The following is a 14,624-nucleotide window of genomic DNA, read 5'->3' on the forward strand; positions in this document are numbered from 1 at the left end:
AAAGTCGCAGCTTAAACTTTAAACAGTGTTTTTTTAAGAGATTTTATGACCTGGTAACTGAAATCTTTAAGTCATGTCTTATTTTAATTTATATTATTCATATTTGTATGAAAAATGATGTTATGGAGTGAAATGAAATGAAGATGATTAATTTGAGACACTAATCAACTGGGATGAAATTAAATGAAATGAATTGAGATGATATGGGATGAAATATAATCTCAGTAAAATGGTGGTCATTTACTAAGATTTTTTCAGTGGACTTTTTGGAGGATCCCTAGAAGTTACGTCCAGCGGCTTTGTTTCATTTTCCCACATTTGTGCACTTTCACAGATATTAAACAGTTAATAAACCACCATTATTACACATTTAAACCCGAAGAAACACTAAATAGACAAAATAAAACAAATCACACAACTTCACTCCTCGCGTTCCCGCCAAAAAGTCCTAATGTTAATAATATTACACAGACGGCGGCGACTTAGAACTATCAGATATAAAAAAAAAAAACTACCTGTCTATACTAATATTATAAAGAGGAAAATAATATTATAAAGAGGAAAGATTTGTTTGTTTGTTTGTTTCGAATAGGCTCCGAAACTACTGGACCGATTTGAAAAATTCTTTTTCCATTAGAAGCCGACATTGTCCCTGATGAACATAGACTACTTTTTTTTAATTTTTTTTTATTTATTTTTTTGGTTTCATGTGTGTTTTAATGTTTCCGAAGCGAAGCGAGGGCGGGTCGCTAGTACATAATAAAGCGAATAACTGTTCCATTTCATTTTATACACAATAGCGCTCATTCCTAGAAAAATAAGGGTATTATCCATGAATACAAGTAGATATATTATATTCTAATTTGAAATATTATGTGTATTATCTATGCAGTCTATGCTAATCTATGGAGGCGCGCGGCGGTTGATTGACTCGACTTGTAGTAGCTTGCCGCCTCCGCGAATTTCTATGGTTATATTCGCGCCTAACATATAAGTATTTATTTATTGTTTAATGTGAATTACATTCCACTATGGGTGCCTATTTATCTGAACCTGTTACTGAAAAAGTGTCCAGCGATGAAGCGAACGATAAACTCGAATGCGGTGCAAGCTCCATGCAAGGATGGCGTGTCAATCAAGAGGTAAGCCTACTCCTGCGATAATCAACTATCCTACGTTGTTTCTTTACATAAATCGTTCTAACACATGTTACTATGATAGCAATCGACTTCATAATGTCTAAGTTCTCTGGATAATTGTTCATAAGCTTGCTAAAAGATTAGTCGTTACATACAATATTTTGTATTGTATGTACGTAGTGTGGACTATGTACATGTACACCTAATGAACTGCACTATGCAATGTACATTTCTAACAGCCAATACTAAATCTGGAATACTGATGCTAAACTTCAATTTCTAATAGTGAAAAGTCCGCGATGACAATGTCATCTTCCCCGCTTTCTGAAACAAATAGCCAGCATTGCCAACCATTCATGTATATCAAAATGAAAATCATATTTTTTAAGCTAAAAATTGCCTTCAAATTGTGAACATCGTGTACTTAACCTATAAATATTGAATTATTTACTTACATACATTGTTACATATTTGTAACAATTTAATATACAATCACGACAAATATATAAATCCCTTAAAACTAAAACGGCTTAATTTAAATCAATCATTAAGCATAGTATTACCTGTATTTTATATTAATAAGTAAATTTAGTTAACTAATTAAGTAAATGAAGCTAAATAAACTGATGAAATTTTAAATTTAACCACTTATGCTTGGGTAGCCAATGATTAATAAAAGCCCATATACACCACAATGTGAATACTTTCAGATACCATGACACATAAGCTTTAAGAGCAGCCAGAATGAATGACTGCTTTGTGACAAACATAAGGTTATGGATACTACTTTAGTGATACCATCAGTAGTTTTACATTCCTACATTTTGAAATTGTAATTGTGTAATATAAAGACAATTTAAATGAATAAAATAACATTCTTATTAACAGGATGCACATAACACAATTTTGGACTTTGATGTCAATACATCCCTTTTTGCGGTGTATGACGGTCATGGAGGTGCTGAAGTTGCCACATATTGTTCACAAAATCTACCAAACTACATAAAAAACACAGATGCTTATAAAAGTGGAGATTATACAAAAGCCTTAGAAGATGCATTTCTTGGTTTTGATGCAACAATTGCTACAAAAGAAGTTATGGATATCCTCAAAGTATTAGCAGGTGAGTACTTAAAAAATTAAATTTACAACATTGTATTATATTATACAAAACTGTTCAATGTTTTGATGATCTAGCAATATTGACGTTTGGGAAATATCCATGCACAGTATTTAATCAGATACCAAAATCACTGGAAGACTAGTTTTACGAAGATAATGATATGTTTGTGAATTACAGTATGGTTGATTTCCTTTACAAGAAGGGAGACCTTACACAGACTATGGCACTGAGATACCATTATCTGTGAGGTGAAATAACTAGGCCTGACCTTAGATAGGTCAATGATATGGAAATCAAATGTGACTTTATAGGATCATTCTTAAGCTACTGAGTATGCACATATACATGCTGCCATAGGAGCTAAGGGTTGGATAAGCCAAGGACAAAGCTACTGACATACAATTCAACACTAAGTAGATATTGGCTTACATGACTATTTTATAAGATAAGGTATTGGCTACATGAGGAAACAAGTATAGTTTGGTTTATTGCAAGTACTAAAACTTGCTTAGGAAGGAGCTTTGGCTTAGATTCCAACTAGAGCAAAATTAATAGTCTTGTGTATGTGTTCTATCAAACAGTGGACAATCAAAGCTCGTAAGCATATAGAAAAATGGGGATAGAACTATTTTATCAACATTACCCTTAAACTATGACCAAAAATGAGATTAATGGAAATTGAAAAAATAACATTGCTGTTGAAGTGCTATCATACCTTTAATAAACTGATGGTGTAATAATGTCAATCTAGTCTGGGTAGTTGTTGTTGCTGTTGGCATTGAGGTTAATGAAAAGAATGAACCAGGTATAAACTACTAAGCTGGAAGAGTCTGTAAATTACTAAGCTGGTTGTTATGTAGAGTATGTATAGGAGATCCAATAAGGATGGCTAACAGCATTTGACAGACAGGACCAAAGACAAAACTTTGTGGCAATGGAAGAGCATCTTGAGTCTTAAGAGTTATAAAGGAGTTCGCATGTAAAACTTGATTGATATAAGTACTACTGTTGGCTTTATAAATGTCGGCTACCTCTTGGGCCACTGTCTGAATGTTTTTGTACCAACTACACTTTATGAAAATTCTGCATGGAAGTGACAGTAACAGTGCATCACATATTCAGTGACGTTTTGTGAGTGGATTGCTACAGGAAGGTCTTCCAATGTTGTAATGCAAAATAAATTAAAATCTGAACACTAAAGATCCACAAGGCTGTAAGACTGTTGATCACCCCAGTCTTTCAAAAACAATAACAGATGTACAAGTCTTGTCTTTGGACCAAACTTTGAATTTTGTTCAAAAATGTTCAAATAAACATTTAAAAACTATCTCTGTACTTTTAAAGTGACTAATTCTATCAAAGAATAGCTGATATATAAGCAAATCGAACTTGAATCATTTCAAACATTGATTGAAAAAAATACAAAGTTTATAAGGTTTTTAATTTTTTTGTCAAGGTGAAATAAATCCACCAGGCTCCAGCGACAATGAGGAAGAATCTGATGATGAAAATGTAACCAACTTGTACCAAGAAGCACATCTACCTTTGCAGGTGAGTTATTTCAAAGTTTTCTTGTTTCGAGCTTACTTTAGATATTATATAAATTCACATACACCTTGATTAGAGAACCCATATTTTTTTTACTTAAGTAAAAGACAAGATATTATTATTCCTTCATTGTGGAATTAGTTCATGAACATACTATAACAACATCACATTTATTTCACATCCCACACATTATTAACATATCTGCTTGTAGGATTTGATTAGGCTTAGTTGCATAGCTTTGTAAGAGAACTCTGACCATCTCTATGCCATTATGAATGAATCGCATGTGAGTGATCACAGTACTTACTTTAGCTAGCTAAACACCACCACTAAAACAGACATCAACCCAGCGAAAAGCACAGCAGTGTTATTTCAAAGGGAAAACTCACTTATTTCCTCCCGCATTAGGAGGAGGAATATCACACTCCCGATCACCCTCTTCGGACAACCTATATCCTGGGCCAGGAAGATCAAGAGTCACCCTGGATGCATCCATGACATTCCGCCTGCATATAAAAACAGTCCGCGACTGTGCCGCATTTATTCTCGGCAGACTATCCCATGATCTGTAAGCGGAGTAAAATGTCCCTTCGGAACAAGGTGACGCTTTACAAAACTTGCATAAGGCCCGTCATGACTTACGTGAGTGTGGTGTTCGCTCACGCGGCCCGCACACACATAGACACCCTCCAATCCCTACAATCCCGCTTTTGCAGGTTAGCCGTCGGGGCTCCGTGGTTCGTGAGGAACGTCGACCTACACGACGACCTGGGCCTCGAAACGATCCGCAAACACATGAAGTCAATGTCGGAACGGTACTTCGATAAGGCTATGCCTCATGATAATCGCCTTATCGTTGCCGCCGCTGACTACTCCCCGAATCCTTATCACGCAGGAGCAAATCACCGTCGTCGCCCTAGACACGTCCTTACGGATCCATCAGATCCAATAACTCTTGCATTAGATACCTTCAGCTCTAACACTAGGAGCAGGCTGAGGAACCCTGGTAACCGTACTCGTCGAACTCGACAAAGAGGTCGACGTGCAACCTAACCCCAGCATCAGCCCGCTGAGTTTTTCGCCAGATCTCAGCGGGTCGCGATTCCGATCCGGTAGTAGATTCATTCGCAAAGCAATTGCTCTTGAGTTGTTAGGTCTCCTTTGGAGGCGCTCGGCCAGTTGTTAGCAAATCCCACCCCTCCTGGCTGAGCTTTTGCACGCCCACTTGACCTTATGAAACTGGAAAGACCTCCGGGCCACTAGTAATCTTACAATCATAAAAAAATACTACCACGAAAACAATGAAAAATATCATTCTGTTTTTTTTTGACACTAAATAAACAGACTACAAATTTACATCCATAAGTAATTACCAGGGCCCTGTAGAAATCATGACTTGAAGTAATCTTTAAAAAGGATTGGATGGAATATTTCTGATACATTAATAAAAGAGCCTGTCTTGTCCAAAGATATTGCTTTTTATACATTCTCATGTACCTGCAGGAAACGGCAGTATGTCCAAGAACCCTCATATTTGTCCAAAATTGTCCCATTCGGTTTTAAAGCTATTCGATTTATATTCCAAATTTATCATGAAAACATTCGTTACACAGGAGGTGTTGGCTAAATATGAAAACAAATTAAGTTCACTTCATCGAAATAGACTTGGAGACACAGCTACGCCACTCTCGCCATGTCTACGTGCCAAGAAGAATGTTGATGAACAGGATGCCGCAGGTCTTTAATTGTTAATGATGACTGTACATGAAATATCTATAAAAAGTCTATAGATCTTTATGAACTAAATGATTGTTATGTTTTTTATTTTTATTTAAATTACTAATTAGTGAAATTTTTCTTAGTTGTGGATATTGAAATTCCATAACCAATTGAAAAACAACTTACAGTACATATCAGCATTCACTTATTGTTTTTCACAAAATATCAATAAAGTATATAAGAGCAAATAAATAACTTAAAAAATTACTATAGGTGCCTCCAGTGACTTAGGATTAGGATGCTCATCATTAGGTTCAAGTTCCGAACAGTCTAATCAAGGAGCTTCATCTAGCAAAAATGGACTTATTGCACAGGAAGATGTCAAGATGAACACAGAAGATGACACTGGGGGAGTCTCATCTACAAGTTCCAATGAAAAAGACAAAGAAACAAATGGAGAGGTAATTATCTGTATTTGAACCAGTATGACAGTGATATTATAAATGCTTACAGTTTTAGTGTTACAGTACTAATTATTGATTGTTTCATATTTTCAGGTAAAAATAAAATTTCACAAACATTGTAATGTGACAAATCTGTGTTCAGGTATATTCCATTCTTATTTTTATTCCATTTCAGGTATCAACAAGTGACCCAGATACCATTGCAAAAGATCCCATTGCTGTAGAACCTGAGAAAATAAACTCAGCGGCACCAGACAGTTCTGATGACAATTTTCACCAGCCTGAACAAAGTGAAAATATTAAAAGCTGTGATGTGGCTCCCAGGAATAGTTCTGATGTTTGCAATGGAGAAGTTTCGGATTCAAAAGAAGCTGAAGGGGAGGACAACAATATTTCATCATCTAATGGATCTGCCACGCCAGTCAAGTCTGGGAAAGCTAAAGGTAAACACAATAGCATTATAACTAATATTTTAAAAATAAATAATGGGTAGTGAAAATGTGCATAGTAAATGTTGGCTTAGATTGAATAGTATCAATCAATATCACTATCAATGATAGTGACAATGTATCAATTTGGTACATTGACTAGCAGCAGAATCATTTGTAATATAGACATGCTGTCAACCTTGATGTTTCCCAATATGGCTGCCCTAATTAAAAAGTAAGAAATTTTTATTTTATAAATAATAAATATCATCGTTATGTTAGATAAAACTTCGCCAGTATCAAGTTCTGAAAAAGAAGCCCCAGAAAGACCAAAGAAGGCCAAATTACGACGAGCAGCTGCTGCTGTATATGAATCATTGCTGCTAGAGGCTGAGGAAGATGATGAAAGTGATTCGAATGATGAGACTTTTGAAGGAGGTGAAGTTAATTCGTCTGATGAAGAAAATGTGAATGGCAATGAAGATTCTTCCAATGAAGGTAATAATACCAATAAAGAAAATTACAATTTTATTACATGTTTTGTTGGCTACCTGTTGATTTTAATTGTTTGGATGATTAAAAGTACAAGAAGCTTGCTTAGTAATTGCTATTTTTCTATAAGTATTGCAGTTTTTATTTTTAGGCACCTTAAATGTTTAGATTAAATTTTAAATTAGATTTAATCTTTTAAAATAAATTAGAATACTGGCCGAAAAATTCCCTATTTGCCAGTGAATTACGAAATATATTTTTATAATAAGCTAATAACTTTATATAAAAATCTTTTGTGCAGATGGAGGTGAAGAGGAAGATGATGAGGAAGACTATGAAGGTGATTCTAGTGATGAAGAAGGTGAAGAAGATTTGAGCATGACTGAGGAACCTGGCAATGACAGTGGATGTACAGCAGTGGTGGCATTGCTAAGAGGTGAAATTTTTGTCTATTCCTCTATCAATTCTAAAGTCATTATGCATAAAGGACATCTCCTCTTTTGTACACAGAAACATTTTTTCTACTACCATGTCACTTCTCAAAATGAAATGAGATTTTTCAGTTGCAATAAAGATGGGTCTTATTGAACACAATTCAAAGAATTATTCAACTAAGTAAAAGAATTATTAACGAAGTATTCAACTTTTTGAAATTGTGTTATATTAAAACCGTGTTACAGTTCATCTTGTAATATCAATATCAGTTTTAGAAGTCCTGTGTTGTACTAGGGATTCCTGTACTAAACAGAAACAATTATATTCATTTATATAATTAAGTCTATGAGGCAATGAAATAGAATAGTTCTAACTGAAAACGATTACTTGCAGCATGTGAATTGAATACTTGATTTTATATGTGTAATCTGCAATGTCTAAAACCTGTAATTAATGCAATAATATCTTCTGTTCACCATCTTATAGCAATTTGATTTCTGGAGTTATGTATCACAACCATTTTCTACTGATAAAACAATATTTGAAAATGTTATTTTTATTATATATATTTGATTATTATTCATAATAATAAATTATCTCAACAGGTAATGAGTTATATGTAGCGAACGCAGGCGATTCGCGTTGTATTCTCTGCAGAGATGGCACTGCAATTGATATGTCAATTGATCACAAACCTGAAGACTTGCCAGAACTCGAACGTATAACTAAAGCAGGCGGAAAAGTTTCTAATGACGGTCGAATTAACGGCGGATTAAATCTTTCACGAGCTATTGGCGACCATTCGTACAAGCAAAATAAAGACCTTGGTGCTAAAGAGCAAATGATCACAGCACTACCTGACGTGAAGAAATTATTAATAGATCCAATCAAAGACCAGTTCATGGTTTTAGCTTGTGACGGAATTTGGAATTATATGTCTAGTCAAGATGTTTGCAATTTCATTTTGCCGCGATTGGCAGAAGGCAGGGACAAACTGTCGCAAATATGTGAAGAGGTATGTTAAGAGCTTCTTAAATTTATATAGATAAAAAACCTTTATTACCTATATAGTTGCTAAAAGGATGCGTTCGTAACGGACTTAATCGGGCGCACGATTTATCTTAGATGTAACAGTGAATTTACTATAAAAGCATTTCGTTGCATATGTTTCGATGCATATCGTTACCCCACTAATAATCATTATCATAAAGGAAATCACAAAATGCCAACTTAACAATTTAAGTTTTGCTTTAAATTTATTAATATTACATCGATCGCATTCTTTCGGCCGTCGGACAATACTTATCACCACCATACATACTAACAGAATATAAATACAAAGTTCTTGTCAAGTGATTGTAATAAAGATGTATTTGATGATTTATCAGTAATGGTAATCAAAATTTGTTAAAATAATCCTCTTTAGGGAAAATAGTGAAATTACTTTACTATTTATAATTAATTATCTTGATTGCACCCCAATCCCCATTCACATAGTTAGTCCTGATGACGATGTTTTCTAAAAGTACCTACCCGTTGTTTAATTGCTATCAAAAACTGTTAGGGTAAAATTGATGATTAAAATGATTTATTATTGGTTTCGTAAAAACTTCAAAACCCTTAAACATCACGGTATCTTATTTTTCTTCAAATTTTTTTTTGTTTCAGATGTTTGATCACTGTTTAGCACCAAGCACAATGGGAGATGGCACGGGCTGTGATAATATGACAGCTATTATAGTACGATTTAAAGATGGAGCCATTGCTGAAATTGGACAGCATAATAATACCATTGTTTCAAAAAAACGCACAGCTGAAGATGAACCTAGTGAAGAAAACAAACAGGAACCTAAAAGGCAAAAAACCGATGATTCTCTTTCAAGTTCAGTAGTGACTTCAAGTGTTTAAGACTAAGATCTATTAGTGCTGTAACCACACATAGTATTGTGAAATATATCGAAGGGGACTTATAATTTATATTTTACGGAATAGGCATTGTATGTAGTAACTAAGGTTCTTTTACAAAAAAAATACAAACTTTTTTTTGTAACATACCCTTTTTTCAGTAACGAATCTCCCTCGGAAGCGATCAGTTGATGTTTGCCACAATTATGTTGCTGATATTAAAACTCAAATAGATATCCATTACAAATTTCATAAATAATAATTCTTTTAAAAATGTACTTTGTGCAGCCAGTTAGTGTAGTGAAATGATGTTCTAGATATTGCTTGTTAAATAGTAATTATCTTAACATAATATATTGAGCTCAATTTAATACAAGCATTAACTTTAAAAATACATTTTACTTCTGCAAGTTGTAGTAGAGTATTGTTTAGATCCTTTTCTAAATTTTATAGAACAAAAGTGTGTTGTATGCAGGTTCTGAGGGCAGTATTCCCATAGACAAACATAAAAAAATACTACCTAAATATATTGAGGAAAATGATCTATTTGCTTTTGAAAGTATCATTTTATCGGTTTGATACTTTGTGAGTCCACAATGCAAAGCACATCAGCTAATATTGGCTTCCAGCTTTGATTTTCCTTTTGGCTTATGGATTGAATGTCTTACACTCTGTGAGTTGTGCCAGTTCTAGTATAATAATAAAAAAGACTTATGGTCTCTTTTATAAATACTTATCAGACCTTTATACATACCTGTGATATAAAGATTTTCACATACTTGAATAACAAATGGTCTTAGCTGGTTTATAAAGCTCCAGTAACTCACTATGAATAAGACCTTAATTTATGTATTATTGGTGAATAATACAAAATAATGTTAAAAGCTTAAATGATAACATATTAAGGCAACTGATGATTAGAGAATACACAATGAGGGAGGAAATTTGCCGGTAATGTTAAATGACATCAGAACTGAATTTTGACTATAGCAATTAGTTTGTAAGCTGTAATTTGTAAGTTTAAAAAAATCAAAATGGTGTAGTAATGTTGAATCAGCTTATACCTGCATGTGGTTATTAAATTGTTGGTTAAATAATCATACACCGGCTGAAATTGTAAAGCATATGAATGTTACCAAATTCATGCTGGAAAAATATTTCGTTCTTTTAAAACTTGACTTGATTTGTGGTATGTTGAGCTGCCCAATTTTTTGTAATTTTTATAAATTATGTTGTGAATAGTCATAATGCGTTTATCTCAATATATAAGCATATTTGAATTAAATTAATGTCAACGTTTACCTGTATCTACATAAAAATAATTCTATAAAAAGGATTGTAACTTAAATTTCATTAATGATTATACATTTTAGTAATAAGTAGTAGTATTTTTGTAATAACGAAGTGTAATAGAGTTTCCTCGTGTAGTACCTTATCAGATATCTATATGACGGATTTGATTTGACAAATTATTGAAAAACCCCAAATTCAGTAGCAAGAGGAGCTAGCTTGTTTTCTTTTCCTGTGTGTTTCAATGAAAATTACACTTTACAGACTGAATTGTAGTTTTATTCAACAATTCAATCCATACATTTGTCTCCGTATGATAAGCGCCATTGAATTTATAAATGTTCTCCCTATATTTACAGGCTGTATTATTCTGTTAATGGAATTCATTATAGTAAGTATCATACGATTACAACTTATTTTAAGTTTGCTACTGAATTAGTTTCGCTAACGGTAGGGTTTCTAGTCAGTTCACTTAAGCATTTACCTCCACTCTGCCCATTTCTGCTGCGAAATAGTAATGCGTTCGGGTTTGAAGGGTAGGACAGTTAAACTACACAATTGAGATTTGAGACTAAACTAGGGGTGTTAAATAGAGTGATAATAAGTATGACGCAATTAACTTTTATTAAATTCTATTTTCTTTATTTTTCGTCATAGTCCCCTTTCAGGTTTATACACTTGGGATATCTATTTTTCTAAGCCTAAAACTTCCTTTTTAAAATATATTCTTCCTGATCCCACCAGATTGTTTACTTCAGTGATAGGATAATGGCGGCGCAGAGAGGCATGAACGCCACTTAATTTAATCATTAAGCGTTGCATTCCGTAACTTGTAAAATCACAATACTACGGATTTATTATTTAATGTGTGTTGATGAACAGGAAAATTAAAATGATTACAAACTATCGACTGAAGTCTGACTACATTTAACATATAAGCTAAGGGCTCGTAAACTTAAGCGGTGATTTAAAGATAACACATTACGTTATTTTCAAGCCCAATGATATTTTGTTAATGATGGTTTGAGAACGCGTTCTATAACTGAAAATCCATTGCTATAATACCTAACTAATGGTATCAATTCTAAACAAATAAGTAGAGGTAATAATATTATTAGAACTTAAACAACCGATTGAAAAGGATAATAATATATACTAAATATATTACTAAAAATCACTTTTATTTATTTATTTATTAAAATTAACGTAATTGTGTAAGATATTCAATTGTTTCCATCTGAGTTGCTTCAAGGATTTGAAGTGTATCGTATTCGCTGTCTATTTGTTCCAATAATGAAGTCTTGTCGTTAATTTCCGCCTGAAAGTGTTGTATTTCTTGTATTCATCAAACTTACGTACAATATTAAAGTTATCAATAAGAGCGATGATAAAAAAAAGCTACATCACAGTAACAGAAGAAATATTCTTTATTTAAATTAACCGGTCAACGGTCACAACTGTCAGTTTGTCATATGACTCGTCACTAGTGAATAAAATAATTACCTCTCATTATCTTTTTAACGACCCTAAGAAAAGAGTACGTAACATAAGTTTCAATATTTTTGATTCTAATTTCTGGATGAAATTAGTTGAAGAGTGACAATAAGCTCATAAAGGCAATGAGTTGCTTTCGATTTTTCTCAGCAGGTCGTGATTCCGATCCTATGTGATAAATACACTCGCAGAGCCGATCTCTATGACCTATTAAACGTCTTTTGGAGTTGTTCGAGGAGCTGTTATTAGATTCCATCCGTTCTGACAAAGCCCGTCCATCTTAGTGAAGCTGCGAAGACACCTAAGTCACAGCGCTCTATCGTGTATAAAAGCAATAAAATCACAAGTAGATTGACTAAATGCAGCGCTGAGATGCCTTTAATTAAATCAGTGAGCTATCTAGAACATTAAAAACATGAACCGAACGCATTCGCGGCTATTAAATGTAAATCATTCTGGCAAACGATATTAGAAAAACTTCACGCCATAGCCCTACTTAAAGGATTCGAGTTCCCGTGCGTGTCCCGGTTCAAGTGAAAACCCCCACGGGACACAACACGTAGAAAAGGGAAATGTACGGACTGGGCTCTGCTGCTAATCCCGCCCGCTGATATTATGAGATGAAGGGAGAAACGTCTGTACAGCATACTGTGTGACTACTGCAAAGCAGAAGATACACAGTTCTCGGAGAGCAAACTCTGCTATGTTGAAGTAATGGAAATATGTCCATGTATGTATGTTGATATGCAAAGAAAAAAAAGAACACAATGGGGTAGTCACAGTATATCCATGTTGCTCGCTGTGACGAATAGGCTTACTTGGAGTGGGGTGGTTTCTCTGCTCCTTGTGAGCAATAAGAAAAGGTTAAAAAACGGGTTTTTTAAGGATAGAAGATGGCTTCCAAAATTAAAGTAGTCTTATAATATACGGTAAAATGAACTAAAATGTAAGATCTTGAGTAAAAAAGTTTATAAAAAGTAAAGTGAGTAAAAGGTAAAGTTTGAGTGCCTGAGCACGAAATTAAATTATTGAAGACATTTTCCAACAAAATTATATAACATTTCATACCTAGTTATTAAATTTATATTTTCGTTTAATTAAATGGCTATCTATAAATTATGATAATAAAGAACCAATCTTACTTGCAATTTCAGCTGTTCGGATTCCTTATCTTTGGCTATTGATTTTAATAAGTTCATTGCTCCTATTGCAGCCATTTTCTTATTTTCAACATTGTCGCCGAGATCTTTAATTAGATCTAACAGCGAGCTTATAATTTTTTCAAAATTTTGCACCTCTGCAATGCCGAAAATGGCACAGTTATATTACTAATAACTAGTACATAAATATCACGAGATCGTAGGATTTTCGGTTATTAAATCCAACAATCCGAGTAATCGTACCAGCTCGTACGATCTTACAATAAACTGAAACATTAATTGATAACGACAACAATAACTAAGTTTAATAAAAACTTGTGTATACATAGAACGTATCCAATGTTTACAGTTGAACTCAGATACCTACTATTTTCGTACTCCTTACAGGTGTCCCTTAAATCTTCAGTATCTTTCAAAACATTCTCCTCAAGAACCTTTATTTTATTGATGTCATCGTAAAATAGGTGAACTTTTTGCAATTCTTCTGCCATAACTGAGTGAATCAATAAAATAATAATAATCAGTAACTAGACACTGTAGTAGTAATTTCACTATAGTTGTAGTAGTACATTAAATAAATTATTGTATTTGTATCCTTCTTTATGATTTGTAACTAAAATCTAAAAGAATACCAATAGCAAATCAATCTTCTAGTTGCTATTTTTTTTAAATGTAATGTAATTTTTATAATCTTTACTATTAATGTAGGTATTGTTTGTTTTAGTTGTACTGCTTTTGTTGTCTTAGCAACGTATCGACGTTGGTTAAAACAATATAATATGGAGTCGTTTTATCAAAACAGTTCTAGATTAATGAGTATTTTGTACGAAAAGGATTAGTCTTTTTATAGACAGGTATTGTAAAGAAAACAGTATTTTAAAAACGTATTTCACTTTGTGACAGATTTGAAATAATGATTGAATATGTTAAATTAATATATTAAGCGTTAAAGTATGAAATTGCCGATTTGTACTGAAGAATTTAAAAACCTTTTTTTTTTAATAATTATTTAATTAAAATATCTACCATTATTATGTATCTATACATTGCTACCATCTAATAGGAAGGTCATTTATGCTTTTGCTATAGAACCCTGGTGATCTAGATTCTACAAACTGAGTGAAAGCATTTTGTACTGCCTCCTGGGAAGAAAACTTTTTATCACGTAAAAAATTGTCCAAATCACGAAAAAGTTATGAGCGGTGCTCTTTTCAGCACCCGCTTTAGCAGAACCAATTTACTGCACTCACCTGCTCCTCGTCTAACTAACTTTTATAATAATCTAGTCAGTAAAGCTGAAAACCTTGACATATTTGGCGATTCCCTTCCAATATTCAGGAACAAAATTATAAAAAGTTGTTGTTGAACTGACCTCAGCCTTGGTCTGAATACTTGGGTATTGCTGTCCATGTTGTCTTTCTTTTGTT

At 33.4% G+C, this 14,624-nt stretch overlaps 2 protein-coding genes across 5 annotated transcripts; one reads left to right on the forward strand and one right to left on the reverse strand.

Annotated features, from left to right (window-relative positions):
• Positions 1-675: 675 nt before the first annotated feature.
• On the forward strand, positions 676-10,813 carry LOC101741975 (uncharacterized). The gene is made up of 10 exons (XM_004930395.5): positions 676-1,142; positions 2,028-2,262; positions 3,719-3,813; positions 5,424-5,547; positions 5,803-5,990; positions 6,169-6,436; positions 6,704-6,919; positions 7,215-7,349; positions 7,954-8,363; positions 9,017-10,813. Exons 1-10 carry the CDS (start codon positions 1,032-1,034, stop codon positions 9,254-9,256), a joined length of 2,022 nt encoding a protein of 673 aa, XP_004930452.1. The 5' UTR covers positions 676-1,031; the 3' UTR covers positions 9,257-10,813.
• An 892-nt stretch (positions 10,814-11,705) lies between these two features.
• LOC101742115 (intraflagellar transport protein 20 homolog) lies at positions 11,706-13,992 on the reverse strand. Of its 4 annotated transcripts, none has more exons than XM_021350723.3 (4): positions 13,895-13,992; positions 13,565-13,690; positions 13,180-13,334; positions 11,706-11,861 (listed from the first exon to the last, which is right to left on the reverse strand). In XM_021350723.3, the coding sequence occupies exons 2-4, from the start codon at positions 13,686-13,688 to the stop codon at positions 11,745-11,747; spliced, it is 396 nt and encodes a 131-aa protein (XP_021206398.2). In that variant the 5' UTR covers positions 13,689-13,690; positions 13,895-13,992; the 3' UTR covers positions 11,706-11,744. The 4 variants fall into 4 exon arrangements, with proteins under 4 accessions (XP_021206398.2, XP_021206397.2, XP_021206396.2 ...); XM_021350722.3 differs by having other exon boundaries at positions 13,830-13,963; XM_021350721.3 differs by having other exon boundaries at positions 13,767-13,958.
• Between the last annotated feature and the right edge of the window lie 632 nt (positions 13,993-14,624).

Source organism: Bombyx mori, chromosome 10 (genome assembly GCF_030269925.1).
Source record: "Bombyx mori chromosome 10, ASM3026992v2".
Classification (NCBI taxonomy): Eukaryota; Metazoa; Arthropoda; class Insecta; order Lepidoptera; family Bombycidae; genus Bombyx; species Bombyx mori.

Excerpts from the sequence above, each read along its gene's own strand:
- LOC101741975 (XM_004930395.5), top strand. The coding sequence starts at position 1,032 with ATGGGTGCCTATTTATCTGAACCTGTTACTGAAAAAGTGTCCAGCGAT. Across the intron at positions 2,263-3,718 it reads TATCCTCAAAGTATTAGCAG|GTGAAATAAATCCACCAGGC; the intron begins GTGAGTACTTAA and ends TTTTTTGTCAAG. Across the intron at positions 6,920-7,214 it reads TGAAGATTCTTCCAATGAAG|ATGGAGGTGAAGAGGAAGAT; the intron begins GTAATAATACCA and ends TCTTTTGTGCAG.
- LOC101742115 (XM_021350723.3), bottom strand. The coding sequence starts at position 13,688 with ATGGCAGAAGAATTGCAAAAAGTTCACCTATTTTACGATGACATCAAT. Across the intron at positions 13,335-13,564 it reads CTGTAAGGAGTACGAAAATA|AGGTGCAAAATTTTGAAAAA; the intron begins GTAGGTATCTGA and ends TCGGCATTGCAG. Across the intron at positions 11,862-13,179 it reads CCGAACAGCTGAAATTGCAA|GCGGAAATTAACGACAAGAC; the intron begins GTAAGATTGGTT and ends CAACACTTTCAG.